The sequence below is a fragment of the Rattus rattus genome, chromosome 10 (genome assembly GCF_011064425.1).
Source record: "Rattus rattus isolate New Zealand chromosome 10, Rrattus_CSIRO_v1, whole genome shotgun sequence".
Lineage (NCBI taxonomy): Eukaryota > Metazoa > Chordata > Mammalia > Rodentia > Muridae > Rattus > Rattus rattus.
Window position 1 is genome coordinate 71008973 of NC_046163.1, and position 17995 is coordinate 71026967.

At 39.2% G+C, this 17995-nt stretch overlaps 1 protein-coding gene across 5 annotated transcripts in view; it reads right to left on the reverse strand.

The window, feature by feature from the left end:
* The window catches only part of Syt14 (synaptotagmin 14), a 231036-nt gene that overhangs the window by 159824 nt on the left and 53217 nt on the right, over positions 1-17995 (reverse strand). For all 5 annotated transcript variants that reach the window (XM_032915013.1, XM_032915014.1, XM_032915010.1 and 2 more), the window contains exon 2: positions 13786-13833. In XM_032915013.1, the coding sequence (XP_032770904.1) occupies positions 13786-13833 (48 nt within the window). The remainder of the gene's footprint in view (positions 1-13785; positions 13834-17995) is intronic.

A 17995-nucleotide genomic window follows, 5' to 3' on the forward strand; every position in this document is an offset into this window, starting at 1 on the left:
CAAAACAAAAAAAAAAAAAAACCAAAAACAAAAACAAAAAAAAACCAGGAACAGATAGGTTTAGTGCAGAATTCTATCGGACCTTCAAAGAAGACCTAATACTAATACTCTTCAAACTATTCTACGAATAGAAACAGAAAGAACACTACCCAATTTGTTCTATGAAGCCACAATTACACGCATACCTAAAACACACAAAGACCCAACAAAGAAAGAGAACTTCAGACCAATTTCCCTTATCAAATACCAAATATCAAAAAGTACTCAATAAAATTATTGCAAACTGAATCTAAGAACACATCAAAATGATAATCATCATGGTCAAGGAGGCTTCATTCCAGGGATGCAAGGGTGGTTCAATATACAGAAATCCATCAACCTAATCCACTAATCCACTATATAAACAAACTCAAAGGAAAAAAAAAACATGATCATCTCATTAGATGCTGAGAAAGCATTTGAAAAAAATTCAACACCCCTTCATGTTAAAAGTCTTGGAAGAAAGGAATTCAAGGCCCATAACTAAACATCGTAAAAGCAATATATAGCAAACTAGTATCCAACTTCAAACTAAATAGAGAGAAACTTGAAGCAATCCCACTACAATCAGAGACTAGACAAGGCTGCCCACTCTCTCCCTACTTATTCAATATAGTACTTGAAGTCTTAGCCAGAACAATTAGACAACAAAAAAGAGGTCAAAGGGATACAAATTGGAAAAGAAGAAGTCAAAATAATACTATTTGCAGATGATATGAAAGTATACTTAAGTGACTCCAAAAATTCCATCAGAGAACTGCTAAAATTAATAAACAACTTCGGCAAAGTAGAAATTAGGGAAACAACACCCTTCACAATAGTCACAAATAATATAAGATACCTTGATGTGACTCTAACTAAGCAAGTGAAAAATCTGTATGACAAGAACTTCAAGTTTCTGAAGAATGAAATTGAAGATCTCAGAAGAAAGATCTCCCATGCTCATGGATTATTGGCAGGATTAATATTGTAAAATGGCCATCTTGCCAAAAGCAATCTACAGATTCAATGCAATCCCCATCAAAATCCCAAGTCAATTTTTCACAAAGTTAGAAAGAGCAATTTGCAAATTCATTTGAAATAACAAAAAAAACCAGGATAGTGAAAACTATCCTCAACAATAAAAGAACTTCTTAGGGAATCACTACAGCTGACTTCAAGCTGTATTTCAGGGCACTAGTGATAAAAACTGTATGGTATTGGTACAGAGATAAGCAGGTAGATTAGTGGAATAGAATTGAAGACCCAGAAATGAACCCACACACCTATGGTCACTTGATTTTTGACAAAGGAGCTAAAACTATCCAGTGGACAAAAGACAACATTTTTAACAAATGGTGCTGGTTCAACTGGCAGTCAGCATGCAGAAGAATGCAAATTGATCCATTCTTATTGCCTTGTACAAAGATCAAGCCCAAGTAGATCTTGGACCTCCACATAAAACCAGATACACTGAAACTAATAGAAGAGAAAGTGGGGAACAGGGGAAAATTTCCTGAACAGCACACCAATGGCTTATGCTCTAAGATCAAGAATGGACAAATGGGACCTCATAAAATTGCAACGCTTCTGTAAGGCAAAGGACACTGTCAATAGGACAAAATGGCAACCAACAGATTGAGAAAAGATCTTTACCAATCCTACATCTGATGGATGGCTAATATCCAATACATACAAAGAACTCAAGAAGTTAGACTCCAGAGAAATAATTCTTTTAAGAAATGGGATACAGAGCTACACAAAGAATTCTTAACTGAGGAATATCAAATGGCTGAGAAGTACCTAAAGAAATGTTCCACATCCTTAATCATCAGGGAAATGCAAATCAAAACAACCCAGAGATCCCACCTCACACCAGTCACAATGGCTAAGATCAAAAACTCAGGTCACCAGAGGCTGGCAAGGATGTGGAGAAAGAGGGACACTCCTCCATTGTTGGTGGGAGTGTAAGCTGGTACAACCACTCTGGAAATCAGTCTGGCAGTTCCTCAGAAAACTGAACATAGTACTACCTGAGGACCCAACTATACCTGTCTTGGTCATATATCCAAAGATGCTCCACTATATAACAAGGACACATGCTCCACTATGTTTATAGCAGCCTTATTTATAATACCCAGAAGCTGGAAACAACCCAGATGTCTTTCAACAGAGGTATGGATACAGAAAATGTGGTACATTTACACAATGGAGTACTACTCAGTTATTAAAAACAATGACTTCATGAAATTCATAGGCAAATGGATGGACTTGAAAATATCATCCAGAAGGTTGGGGATTTACTCAGTGGTAGAGTGCTTGCCTAGCAAGCACAAGGCCCTGAGTTCGGTCCCCAGCTCCGAAAAAAAAGAAAAAAGAAAAAAAAAAGAAAATATCATCCAGAGTGAAGTAACCCAGTCACAAAAGAACACACATGGTATGTACTCACTGATAAGCGACTATTAGCCCAAAATCTCGGAATACCCAAGATACAATTCACAAACCAAATGAAGCTCAAGAAGAAGGAAGACAGAGTGTGGATGCTCCAGACCTTCTTAGTATTCAAAAATACTCACAGGAGGAAATATGGCTGTCATTTGAGAGGCTCTACCAGAGCTTGACAAATACAGAGATGGATGCTCCCAGCCAACCATTGAACTGAGAGCATGGGTTCCCCAATGGGGGAGTTAGAGAAAGAACTGAAGGAGCTGAAGGGGTTTGTAACCCCATAAGAAGGACAACAATATCAACCAACCAGATCCCCCAGAGCTCCCAGGAACTAAACCACCATCCCAAGAAAACACAGGGATGGACCTATGACTCTATCTGCATATGTAGCAGAGGATGGCCTTGTCGAGCATCAATGGGAGGAGAGGCTCTTAGTCCTGTTAAGGCTTGATGCCCCAGTGTAGGGGAATGTCAGGGTGTGGATGTGGGAGGGAGTGGAAGGTGAGTGGGGGAGCATCCTCATAGAAGCAGGGTGGGGTGGTGGGGTGGGATAGTGGGTTTCTGGAGGGGAAACCAGAAAAGGGGATAACATCTAAAATGTAAATTAAAAAATCCAATAAAAGAAACAATTTTAAATATGAAAGTGAAATTGAAAATATGAAAACTTATTCTTTACATTTTCAGAAACTTACCTAATTTTCCCTAAAACAGAGATAGCTAAGAATAGCACCAAAAAAAGAAAGAACACAGGATGTCCCTGAGGGGCAAAAGACAGACAGGATCTGTCTACTTAGCTGAGAAAAGAAGCTAAGGATAGAGATGGTGAAGATGAAACCCTAACTGGATTCCTATGCATAAGAAACAGCCATTAGCTTATTGAGAAAAGGACAAAGCACAGAAATGCACTTATGGCTACACGCCTGGACAAGCAACACTTGGCTCATCCCCTTCTGCAGCTCTAATGAGGACAGCTGCTGTGTCCAAACTCCCTTCACCTCTATGCCTAGCACTCTCTTGTACCTGCTTATCCCAATGCAGTTGTGTAGAACAGAAGGCAGCGGAAGACCTGAGCAGGTGCTTTATCTGATCTAACTCACAACGTTGTAACCTGCCACTCCCATCATCAGTCCTTTATCAGTGGTTGCTCTTGGGTAGACGTCACACTCACAGTGAAGTGTTAACTGAAGAAATATTTTAGTTATTTGTGTCCATATTTAAGAGAAACTGCAGAGACTACTCAGACTTAAAGAGTAAGCCATGGTGGATCGGGGTTCTATTCCCAGCATTCTTGTTTACAGGGTAAGTTCTAAGCTGACCAGTGCTAAATAGAGAAATCCTGACTGAGCAAAACAAACCAAGAAAAAGACCACCTAGATAAGTTAAGAGCGACAGGAAAGAACCACCACAGTTGGTGTTGTGAAGTAACACAGTACAGAGTTCTTGCTTAGTGCTAAGCTCTGGGTTCCATCCCTATAACACAGCAACAGTATTGAAAAGCCAAGTGACCAACCTAAGGCCATTCAATCCTAATCCAGGTAGAATTGATTAGAAAGCTTATCGGTCTCATCATTTTCAAGCAGGATCAGAAGTTTATCCTCAGTGGCTTAAACAAATGACTTCTCTCTAATGAGAACAGACAGCAGATAATCAATCTACAGACCGAGTTATGCAGGTGCAGTGGTTTGAATGACCATGTTCTCCACAGTCTCAGGCATTTGAACACTGTGTCCTTAATTGATGGCTCTGTTTGGGGAGGAGTAGGAGGTGTGGCCTTGCTGGAGGTTGTATGTCTCTGGGAGGGCTTTGAAAGTTCAGGGTCTGTCCCTTCCAGTTTGTTCCCTTCTTTGTTCTGGTAGTAAAGCATGTAAGTCTCAGGTTTCCCTTCCTGCCTCCACTCCTCCATCCTGGACTCTTGTCCCTCTGGAACCTGAGACAAAATAGACTCCCTCTCTCTTCCCTAAGTTTCCTTTCATCAGGTGCTTCTATCACAGCAACAGCAAAGTTCTAAGTCTCTGTGCTTTCCTTCGTCTTTGACAAGGTATCACAGTGTAACTTAGACTGCCCTCAAATTTGCAGAAATTTTCTTGCCTCAGTCTCCCAAGTAGAGGGATTACAGGCAAAGGCCATCCTGCAAAAGGATTTTTTTAAAAATATTTAGCAGTGCTCGTTTTGCTTTGTGCTTCCCATTGAGTCATACCCTGTGATTGTTTGTTTGTTTGTTTGTTTGTTTTGTGGTACTAGAAATCAAAGCCAGGCACTCATGCATGCTAGACAAGTATGCTAACACTAAGCTAAACTCTCACTCCCCAGAAGGTTTTGAAGGCAGCAGGTTCGAGACAGGGTTTCTCTGTGTGGCCCTGGCTATCCTGGAACTCACTCTGTAGATCAAGCTGGCCTTGAACATAGAGCTTCAGCCTCCCAAGTACTGGTATAAAAGGTGGGAGTCACCATACTCAGCTCTATCCCATTTTTATTTTTAAAGTTAAAAGAGAATTTTTTGTGAGTTCTCCAATGATCTTGTCTTAGTCACCATTCTATTGCTGTGAAGAGGCGCCATGACTGCTGCAACTCAGAAAGCATTTTATTGGAGGCTTCTTACCTGTTCAGAGGGTTAGTCCATGATCTCACCATGGGGAACATGGTGCTGAAGCAATAGCTGAGAACTACATCTTGGTCCACAGGCAGCAGAGAGACTGAACCTAGCATAGACTTTTTGAACCTCAAAGTCCACCCCCAGGGATACACTTCCTCCAGCAAAGCCACACCTCCTAATCCTTCTCAAACAGTGCTACTTCCTGACGACTAAGCTTTCAAACATATGAGCCTACAGAGCCATTCTAACTCAAACCACCACATCTTCTATTCTCCAACAGCTACAAAGATCTTTTGTTTTCTACAGTTTCTGAAAAGACTCGTTCACACTGGGATACATGCAGCTATATAATGTATACCAAGCAAACTGCAGGTTACATAAAGACGGACTTGGTAAACAAAAGGAACTAACAGAACAGGTCCATAGGGAGTCCTGTGCCCAAAAACTAGAATAAGACTCAAAAGTATAGAGAGGAACATACAAGACAAAATTGATACTACATAAAAGGCACTTTTCAAAATGTGTATTAGAATGTGCACACGTGTGCCAAACTCATAACACATCAAACACAGTTAGAGAAAACTGTGAACACAACTACTGTGAGGAGATCTTCAGCTACATGCCAGGCTGTACTTCCCACCAAATGTACTCACAGGAGAAAAGCCCTAGCAATGTAATGAATGTAGTAAAAATCTGTCTTCAGGGTGCCCTCACTGCAAATAGTTCACACAGGAAAGAAACACTGTGAACACAATGACTGTTAAGCCTTTACAAGGAATCAAATCTTAGCAAGTGTCAAGGAACTCATAGGAAAGGAACCTTATGCTTGTAACGAATGTAAGAAAATCTTTGATATGAGGTCACTCCTCAAAAAATAGCAGTGACCTCATCTGTGAGAAAAAGACCTGTTTTCTATTCCAAAATCCACTCTCTGAGGAAAACACTTCATTTTCCTTTATGATAGGTGGCACAAAATAACAACCCCACACCACCTTGCTGAAAGGCTGTGCCATAAACGAAAGAAGAAATTGCAAAGAAAATAGAAGATAACAAGGGACACCGGTTAGATCTAAAACTGCTGTCATAAAAATCAGTACATCATGAATTCTCATTCATTCTCTCTCTCTCTCCCTCTCCCTCTCCCTTCCTTCCCCCATCAAGACAGCTTTAAGCAATGGTTCTCAACCTGTGGGTTGTGACCCCTTCAAAAATACTTGCATTGTGATTCATAACAGTAGCAAAATTACAGATAGGAAGTAGCAACAAAAATAAGCTTACAGTTGGGGTCACTAACATAAGGAACTGCATTAAAGGGTCACAGCATTAAGAAGGTTGAGAACCATTGGCTAAAGGGTTACTGGGATCTGTTTCTTCAGTTACTCTTAAAAAGGCCTTCCAATTCACATCTCATCAGATTTTATGGTTATTTTTAATTTTTTTTCCAGACAGGTTCCCATATATATCCCTAGATGTCCTGGAACTTGCTCTGTAGACTAGGCTGACCCCAAAATCACAGAGATCTGCCTGCCTCTGCCTCCTGGATGCTGAAATAAGTGTGTGGCACCACACCTGGCTCAGACTTATGGCTACTTTAAAGACTGTGTATATTTTATGGCTTCTAAGTCCTATTCTCTTTTCACTGTTCTGCTGTAGCAGACAGTGCTATAATGATCATGTTTAGGAATAAAAACTTGATTTCTGTTGTGTAATTTTCTTACAAGAAAATCTTTAAAGAAGCAAATTTTAGTCAAAATCAGAAAATTTTCCAACCCCTCCCCACCATAAAACAAAGTATATCAAAATCCTTATTACATATTTCACAGAACCCTTACATTCACACTGAGGTCACATCTTAAGTTACTCAACTACCACTAGTACAGGAAACATACCACATAAAATGAGGACCAGTTGGCATTTTGTGTTAAGGTGGTCTGCTATAAACAGCAGAATACAACCTGGTGTGCCTCCAGGCTCACTGGCTTCCTAACATTCCCTCAGCGTGCTATGAAAGAGAGGTAGCCATTCAACTGAATTACTGAGGGCAAAAGACTATTAAAGACTGTGCCCTGCCTCCAGCTGGCCCATAAACGCCTCAGAGAAACAACCTCTTTCCCTTTCTTTCCTCCACAGTGCCTATTTGACAGGAACATGGTAGCCTCCAGAGCCACAGATGCCAAGTGCCTAGACTTGCACTACCACAGAAGCAGTGCCCTGTGGTCATCGCAAACAGCTGGCTTGAATTTCTCAGAAGAACCCTCTCTGCTCCTTGAGTCTCTGGGGTTTGCTGAGTACAGCACTAACTATACATTAAGCTACCTATACATCTAATAAGATGACCAGTTCCTAGTGTTCTTGTTTAAATTAGAAATGCATCTTCATAAGCCCGCAGATTTGAGCACTGGCTCTCACTTGGTAACTGTTAGGATGTGGAGCCTTGCTGAAGGAAGTGTGTCTTGGAGTGGGACTTGGGAGATAGCAGCCTCCCTCTCTCCTACTTCTCCTCTTAACTTCCTGATCCTGCTGCCATGTTCTCCCCACCATTATGGACATCTTGCCCTCTGAAACCGTGAGCCAAAAGATATTTTATCAGAGCAAGCAAAAACAACCAAACACTTAGGGAAGCAAAACAACCTACTTAAGGAAGGATACATGCTACTGACGAGGAATAAGGTGGAGAGGAAGAAATCTGAATGACAAAAATCAACATAGATTCTAAGCTCCGGTGAGTATGGAGTTGAGCTAGAACCTGGATATGGATAGGAAAGAAAAGGTATTTTAAGAGAAATGAGGTTGTACAAAAATATAATTGAAGTGTAAACAGTTTTATTACAAAAACTATTAATCAAAAAAATATAACTTCTGAAACTTAATCAAAACTGAAATTTAACTATACTAGGGCAAAGAAATGTATAGGAAGATGATTTCATCTTATTATTATTTCATCATTACTAAACTGTTATGATCTTGTTAATAGTTCTGTTTTTTGCTTTCTCATTCATTTATAGGCATTAGTTAGTTTATGCATTAATATATATTAGCTAGCTTAAAACTCACAAACCGGATGAGAAAGACAATACTGCTATCCCAATCTACATTCAGATGAGAACCGTGCCGTAGAAGCAGCCAGCCAACATGCTGAGTTCACCCAGCGAAGAAGAAGCAAAAAGCATTATGGAAACCCATTCCAAAGGCACTCATGAAATCACCTCCCACAGCCAAGGCACAGATGTCTAAACATTTAAAAATCAAAGGAACAGAAGAGAAACCTTAGGATATGCAAGCGGGCAGGAAAAAAGACGGCTAACAGACTTAATTTTGTTTCTCAGTTTGGATTTGCTGTAGCTACGGACCTAACACAAACTAACCCTCATAAGGCTCCTGACAAAGGGAACGCTTTCAGATGAAATTAAATCACCACTTCAGTTGTGGCTCACGGAACATATTATACCTTGTTTACTCTGTCAAAACCTCAAAACATAAAAACTATTATAAGCAATAGAGAAGAAATATTTCTATAAGAAAATATGCTTTTGGTAAAGTCATTGACAAATTAAATTATCCCTAATGCAACCATTAGTTGTTTTTTTAAATTAAATTCACTAAGGCAATCAACTACTGTCTTCACAGTCAGACTGTACACTAACGTGCTTTCATTTTCAGGTGAGTCACAGGCACGTCTGCACTGGGCCATCTCTGCCTTTCGACACTACTCAACTTAAGAGTGACCTCTACTGGCATTCTGGCTCACAAGACCATATCCTCCTCACCCCCAATTTCCCATAATTTCCAGATTTTGATATCCAAATGCCTTTCTGACATCATCATTCAATGTTTAGTGAGCACCTATTAGTCAACATGTCCAAAATGTAACAAGTGACTTCTGTACCCTACTAACATCATTCTATTCTACTGTTTTCACAGCAATTACAGATATTTTGAATTTGTTTATTGTCTGTATCCGTTAGTCCAAGCATTATAAGCCACAGGTGAGAGCATTTGTCATTTATTAACCACAAAGTTCCCAGCACTTAGAACAGTGCCCACAATCACACAAATGGTAAAATATTAAATACACACACACACACACTGAACTTGGTAGGAAATGCCTATAAACCTAACGCTATGGAGGTGGAAACAAGCAAAATCGCCAGGGCATGCTGCCCAGCCAGCTTAGACAAATCAGCAAGCTCCATGTTCAGTAAGAAATCTTGTTTCAAAGAATAAAGCAGAGGGTAATACCAGAAAATACTTAACATGGACCTCTGACCTCCACAATTACCTGCACACACATGTGCACACAGAATACACAAGAGAGGATGGATAGAGAAAGAAAGCCCAAACTTACAATAGAGTCTTAGTGTAAGAGGGATAGAAGGGCTCACATTTTGCACGTATAGCAGCAGACAGCATTACTAAACAGCCTTTCTCTTCATTTCTCAGCCTCCTTTGTTTATCCCACCTCAGAAGAATAGGGTGGAGCTGAGGTGTTCTCTACACTTGGGATAAAGCAGAGAGAACACCACACAGCTCACAGCTACACTACAAAATAGACGCACTTTGTCTTTGGTGTCTATAAATAGCCTGCCCTTGGCATCTCAGATCTGCCTATTCTGGACACTGTCCTAGATTGTCCCATGCTAGCTTCTCACCACCCTCCCATCCTTGTCTATAACATATCTTTTGTTCTAGGTCTCACGCTCCAGGTCCATAATTCTCATTTCCCACAATGGAAGCAAAATAATCTGATACACTATGGTGATATGTTTAGATAACAAGGCTAGAAGACCTTTCTCGTTCAATATATTTCAAAGATTATATAGACCCTAATTTAGTAAGTATTAAAGGATGAGAACTATAGAGCAGTAGGCAGACATTTCTGAAGCAGCAGGTTCTTCTTGTATCTTTCAAATCACTGATATACTCTGTAAACAGAGCTCAGACACTGCATTCTCCTAAGAAAAATGAAAATCCAAATGACACTGAACTGTATTTTCCTAACACTAGATTAACAGAGGCAATAAGAACAAAAATATCTAAAAGACGATGTTGACATTCATGTATTTCTGGTGGGAGTGCAAAAGGGTATTGTATGGCTACTGTTCATTGACAACTAGGAATCACTTAGGATGTAAGACTCCAGACACAATTGTGAGGATTATTTGCTTTAGTTTATTTTGACGTTAAAAATAGTTTATTATAGATTGATGGGTGGGAACTTAAGAGAAAGCAAGCAAACAGGGCTCCTTTGTGACAGGAATGGATCCGAGAGGTAGGGTACCTGGATTATTTCGGTCAGCCTCTGGACAGATCTGTAAGAGATTACCTTGATTAGGTTAACTAATGTAAAAGGACCCACACTGATATTGGACATCATTTCCGAAACTTAGGTACTGGACTCCATAAGAAGGAGAAAGCCAGCTGCTACATTAGTCATCTCCGGCTTTCTGACAGCACATGCACTGTAACCAGATGTTTCAAGCTCCTGCCTCCATGACTTCCTAGCCACGATGGACTATACATGGAACTGTGAATCAGAATTAGCCCTTTTCCCCTCAAGCTGCTTTCTCAAGACTATTTTATCACCATAACAAAAATAAAACAAGTATGATATTCAAGGCAAGAAATTTTGCAATTTCTAACATGTATACAATCAAGACCTTTTCATCTTAAAAGCTGTATTCCTCTTCAGAGTATCCCTACTTGTGGGTCTCCAGAAGTAAGTTCTCACATACATTTGATATACTTTCACATACTTAATACCTCTGAACTGATAATGTGTAGAAAACACTCTGGACTTGAAATCTGCTTTGTGGACCAGGTAAGACACCTTGATTTTTCCCCCAATACAATGGAAATCCACAGAATTCTACATATCATAGTGATATGGCTAATTTACACTTTTAAAAATAACTAATGCTTACTATAAGAAAGTAAGCATTTAAGTAAGAAAAAACTCAAAAACTAGTGTTCTAAACAAAAGGAAATATTCAAGGTTTCCATGACAGCATTAAAACAGAGAAAAAAGATGGATTCAAAATACACTACAAGGACAACTGACAACTACACATTATAAGTAGGAGAGAGGAGACTAATAGAAATACAGGATGATTCTTAAGTTCCTTTTAGCAACGAGGTGAACAGGGATACTTATTAGCCGAGTCGAATCAGCTCACTGGAAGGTGAAGATCACTTAAGAAATTACAACATGTCTTTAAGATGAGTCAGTCTACTATTCTACGAGCATTCAAATACAAAGACTGAGATGGGAGATAAAAGAGCAAGGAGTTAAAGGCCATCCACACTGGCTTTATTCAAGGAACATTCGAAACAGGAACACTAGATAAAAACCAATAGAAGGGAAAGGTGGTGAGGTCAATCAGTCACAGGCTACACACCCTCAGATACTTTATCCTGCAGACAGACAGAGTAGCCAGCAAAAGACAGAATGCACACATGAGAAGAAAACTCAGGGTTGAGCATGGTGGCACATTCCTAAATCCCAGCACTAAAAGGTGGAGGTAGAAATTTTAGAAATTTAAGGGCAACACCAGACATCCAGTAAGCTGAAGGCCAGTGTGGGATATATAGCACCTGCCACAAAAAACAAAAGGTGAGGGTTGATTTCGTAAGAATACCTGGCACTAATTACAATGCTTCTCCTTTATATAGCCTGCATATGTTTATGTAAGTCTACCTTAAAATAAAGAATTGTTAGCCTTCAGTCTTAAATGTTTAAACAGTTATGACAGATTTAGAATAGGATACTATTAAATACTGAGGAAATCGATATAGATCTAACTATTTTTCAAGAAGTAACTACAGTGTGAATAATTGTTTTAAATGTTCACTGAGGGGCTGGGGATTTAGCTCAGCGGTAGAGCGCTTGCCTAGCAAGCGCAAGGCCCTGGGGTCGGTCCCCAGCTCTGGAAAAAAAAAAAAAAAGAAAAAGAAAAAAAATTAAATGTTCACTGAGCTAAGAATGTACCTCAGCAGTAGGGTGCTTGCTTAACATACATGAAGCCATAGGTTCAATCCCCGGCAATCCATAAAATCAGGCATAGCACCAACACACACCTGTAATCCTAACTCCTGGCCAGTGGAGGTAGATCAGGAGTTCAGAATCCTCTTTCACTACATAGTACGTTCAAGGCCACCCTGAGCTACCTGAGACCTTGTTCAAAGTAAATAAGCACAGAATGAAGACTGCACAGAACAAAGAGAAGGGGAAGGCTAGTTTTATACAGAGGGACGTGAGCAAGACTCTACACACTATCCTAGCTAAGAGGAAAACCATTTAGCAAGATAAGCGGTCTGTTAAGATCACCAGCTATCCTGATAGCCTTTCCCTAGTGTTCCTACAGGGCCCGCTATGCTCCACTCACTTCCTCCTGGCTGTCTCTAGTCTTGTCTTCAATCCTTCTTTATCTGACTACTGCTTCAGCTGCTTTTGATGCCAACTGAATTGCTTCTTAGCCTTTGGGCTATGATCAAGTGTGATTCCAAATGATCTGTACAGCATCTTTTGCTGCCCCATCAAATAAAGTTTCAAATTTTTTAATGGGATAACATCCATAAAATTATTTAAAACTCTCAATAGGATCACGATAATTTAATACACAAAAATAAAATATAACCCAAGAATAAAACTATTTACATAAAAATGTACAATTGTGCTCTTCCAATTTTTAGGAAGATGCACAAGTCAAAAAAAAAAAAAAAAAAAAGAAAGAAAAAAGAAAAACAAAACTGATTTCAGTTTCTGCCTTTCCAGTACCAGAGGAAAGACACAATAACCTACATGTTAATAAGGAAGACTGTCTTTAAATGACAGCAACATAGGCAGTTAGCAATAACCACATCACTGATAATCACATGTATTCACTCAAGAAGGTTTTTAAAAAAACTGTTTTCAATTCCAAAGCAGCTAAGGATTTTCCAGAGCTGTCAAGAGTGAAACTGACTGACATTTTGTTGGCATGTCAGTCACGTCATGTGTCGCAGACACTGTTCCAACCTCCTCAAGGTGAAAGGTCAGGATAGGCTTTGGGCTTCTGGACAAACTCAGGAGGGCCAGCTCAGTTAAAGAAAGGAAAGAAATGCTCCTTGCGGAGAAGCAGGCAGGAGTGGTCAGAAAATGAGGGAGGGCTCAGATCTGTGATTGTTCCTAATGAACTGGGATACCCCAAGGTTTCCTACAACCTAGAGAACACCTGGCTCCTTGCTTCCCACCTAACCCCTGGACCACCTTGTTGAGCTGCCTCATTACCAGGTGGCTCGTTCTAAGGAAGCACAGGCAGTTGTTGGTGTCATGGGGTTGTGTGATCTTTGTAAATATTCCCAGTTTCAATTTCAGCCAATTGCTCATATCTCCCTGATGGGGTACAGTAACAGAACAGAAGCCAATTATAGGACAAAAGTACCCAGAATCAAGATTCTGAAAGGGAACAGAAATCAAACCCTCTGTTCTCTGCCTACTCATACCAAAAAGTTTTTTTTTAAAGATAGAAACCAGACTTTATTAGTCCATCAAAATGAAATATGTAACCCTCAGTAGCTACATAATAAGCATCATGGATCCAAGGTATGCTCAAGTTTATAATATACAGATGAGAGCTAATATCTATTAAGTTATATGCCTTATATATCCAAATTATCATACTAAAATTTACTATATCCTAGGAAGTATTCATTTAGTATTTAAATATCCATGCAGAGGATTGGCCTACCTTTTCTAATACAGATAAGTTCATGTACTCCACAGGTTCTCTCTCCACCTATTAAAAAAAAAAAGTTTATTAGCAACTAAAAATGCAGAAAATGGCCTCAATTTGATTATTACAAAGAACCATGCTAAAAAGTCACCTAGTCACCTAGAAATGATCTTTTAAAAAGCTCCCTAATCATTTTCTTGAAGGTTAATGAAACTAAATAGAACAGACTGAATTTGCCTTAATAATCCAGAAATGAAGGATTTATAATTTTTACAATAAAGATGCTTCCTTTATTCAGTAGACTAGTCCAGTTGGGAAGGAGAGGAGAAAACTACATCATCATTTCCTATGTGCTGCTTCCTGTCACCTGGAAGGAAGCATAGTAAGGGAGGGCCCACTGCGTTCCTGAGCCCTGACAAAGGCAGGTCAGTCACTTCGAACATCAGCTCTGTACGAGGATCAGTTATTATCATATAAGCTACAAAGGGAAGGGTGGCCCTTCCCTGTCCTCGGCTACTCACTCTTACACAAATGTGATAGACAACATGATAAAAACAATATTACAGCCCTGTGCCCCCCCCCCAAAAATCCTTACTTCTTTGGAAGATTTTTTTTTTCCTAATCTCATTTTTCATGCCTCTACTTAGTGGTCAAGAAAACACAAATACAGTAAAGTGCACACGTCTATAAAGCCCTATGCAATCAGTTATCACAAGGCATGCAACTGAGTTACAGCAAACCAAGGCCAGACATGGCAGTTAGCCACCAACTCCGAATCTACTCATCTTCATAAGCAGTGCCAAATCCACGAAGATGAACTCTCCTGAGTTCTGACAGTAAGGCCTCTTCATCTGCCTATAGCACACAGAAGGAATTGCTGAACAGACACTTTTCAGACTTCCTATTTTGAGGACATTCGTGATTATTATTTGTACACTGTATCAATTATGATTCGTTCACTTTCACTGTTATACAAAATTCCACTGTACTTAAATACACATAAATATGCACACTAGTCTGTGTACATTTATATATCCACAAACCTCAGTTCAGAAACATTTGGACTGCCTTGAGTTTAGGTTTGTATTAGTATCGCTATAGGCGATAAAGTATGTGTTAAAGTATGCCTCTTTAACACACGTGTGCATGACTCTCCCCTGGTTATAGACCCAGGATTGTCGGGTATATCTGACAAGGTAATGACAAGTGCCGCAACTTTGTGGCACGCACATACAGTGCAATGGCATAGACTTCATAAAGACTACTTTGATATTTGCAACAGAAGAGTAAGTGGTGACAACAGTGATCTGAATGAAATATACCAGTGAATACATCTTTTAAAACTGAGAAGACATTAGTCAAACAAGTGAGATTCACTCAATCTTAATGGACCATTTTCAAGATACTAGAAAAATCAAATGATAGCAATAACTTTATATTGAGGTCTATGGTATTTTCATAGGTTACTGGGACTATTTCTCCTATACGGTGATTAAACCACATTCTCTAGAGGTAACACTCATAGCCTAAGTTTGAGTTACATACTTCACTCATGGAGCCAGATGGCACTTTCTAACATCTATTAAAAAGCAAGATTCTCTTGAGTTGAAGAGATGGCTCAGCAGGTAAATTACACTCTGTTCTTGTAGAGGACCAAAGTTCAATTCCTGGGACCCATGTCATAAGTACCTTCAACTGCAATTCCAGGGGACCGGATGCCCCTCTTCTGGCCTTTGTGGACAAATACATTCAAATTCTCTCTGTGTGTCTCTCTCTGTCTCTTTCTCTCTCTCTCTCTCTCTCTCTCTCTCTCTCTCTCTCTCACACACACACACACACACACACACACACACACACACCCCTTACTCTCTCTCTCTCTCATTATTTTGAAATAAATAAATAAAAATAATTCCTTAAAACTAAACTCTCAGGCTGGAGAGATGGCTCAGTGGTTAAAAGCACTGACTGCTCTTCCAGAGGTCCGGAGTTCAATTCCCAGCCACCACATGGTGGCTCACAACCATCTGTAATGAGATCTGATGCCCTCTTCTGGTGTGTATGAAGATAGCTAGAGTGTAGTTATACATAATAAATAAATAAATCTTAAAAAAAAAATAAACTCTCTCTATATTCTATATAAATTGGTTATTTTATTTAATGCCCCTAATCCCAACAGCAGTTTTCACAATGCTTAGTAGTAACAAAACAAAGAAACAAAAACCTTGTGGAATGACAAGAAAAACTATCTTTTAAAAATATAAATATATTGTTTTTTATATTTACTTATCTATTTACTGGGTATGTGTATTGTGTCCCTGGACATGTATTTTGCCACAGCACACATATGAAAGTCAGAGGACAATATGTGGAAGTGTGCGCTATCATTCCACCATGTGGGTTCTGGAAATTGAACTCCAGTCGTTAGGCATGGCAGCAAGCACCCTTACCCAGTGAGCCACCTCTCACCTGCCTTTTGGTAAGTATTCATTTTACTTATATTAAAGAAAAGAACTTCAGTTTTAAAAGCTAGTTAAATAATTGCTACATCTTAAACTTAGTTAGCTGGTAACTTCCAGTCTGTCAAAGTACTTATTTTTAAAAATCACACAACTAACGTAAGAGACTAGAACTTGAAAACAAGCATAGCTAACTCATTATTTTATAGTACAAGCAAAGTAAAACTCTAGTGGTCAGTTTCTCAAGATTGTAGTTAGTGTTAAAAAATTCAAACACTGCGCTTAATAATGAAGGTAATTAATAAGTTAAAATGAGCCAGATGGGGGTGGCACACACCTTTAATCCCAGAACTTGCGGGGCAGAGGTAGGTGGATCTCTATGAGTGTTGAGTCCAGCCTGGTGTACAGAGATAGTTCCAAGACAGCCAAGTTTCACAAAGAAACCCTCTTTCAAAAAAAAACAAAAGTTAAAATAAATTTTTTCACTTAAACAAAAAAAATTAAGAAAATTATGAAATTGCTTTTGAGTGCTTTAAGATAGTTTAAATAAAGTCAACTTCATAGGAACTTTATTTGGAGGTGATATGAGCACTGGTCTTGAAATAATCATCTTAGCAGCATAAAATTAAGACACACAGAATGACACTTCAGTTTTCAGTATCAGTCACCTCAAGTCACCTTGTTCCATATAAAAACAAGACAAATACGGCACCGCCCTCTACAGTGGCAAACGTAAGAAAGATAAGGAAACAGGAGTGTGGGGTACACATGTTCTGTGACTGTATACCTCCATGTGTTTGCATAGAATGGATACACAATTGTGAGTGTGCCTAACACATAACTAGGATGTTTTTGAGACAGGGAAGAAAATCGTAGCATATTAATTTCCTCCATGTTTACAGAAGGGAAAATGCACCATCAAAGTACACGCAGGTGCCAAAGGTAGAATTAAACCCATGATTTAGTTCTTGTAAGAGTTCTTTTTAAAATTCGCTTTACTGGGTTCTGACCACTACATAAATCATCTCTACATATAAGCTTCACTGATTTCATGGTGACACTGAAAAACTAAAGTCTTACATTTCATCTCATCTACAAATTCTTTTCCCACATTTATCCATAAAGTCACAGTCTTTAAGTTCTCCTGCAGATTCTGCTACTTACTAAATACAAGGAAAAACTTTAAATATTTCCTGTCTATGCTGCCAACTGCCCCAAATCATCATAACCTATTTAGACTCCAACTTTTAGATTAGTCCCTAATTTTAAAAGCAGTGTTATAAGTGAACGTGCTTTCTGGAGAGTCAGACTTTAATTCTAAAGTCAGCACCATCCGATATGGTCTCTGCAAATCTGTGTTTGTTAATACGGAAGGTAAGGGAAGAAAATGTAGTTATTATAAAGTAGCAATATTGATAACTCCAGGACAGAAAATAGTTTTCATGTTACATGGTCACTCTGCTAAATGGGAGTACCTGCTGGAGGTAGATCAGTGGCAATTTTGAAAAGTTCCAAAACCAAGTCCACAACTGATAGGGAGAGGATGCCATAGCCCAGCGGGTGTGTCTGTGATAGTCATAAGAGGAAGAAGTGGATGTCTATGACTGAAATTCAATATTATGATGAGTTGTTCACAGTGAATACCAAAAAGCATAAGATTCAAAGAGAAAGTCAGAGTTTAGGCCTAGGAAACAGAGAAGACTCCTGGGTGGTTTATTTCTCTTCCTTGGCTCCTGTTTTCATTGACTTTCAAAAGCCTGCTTGAGTAA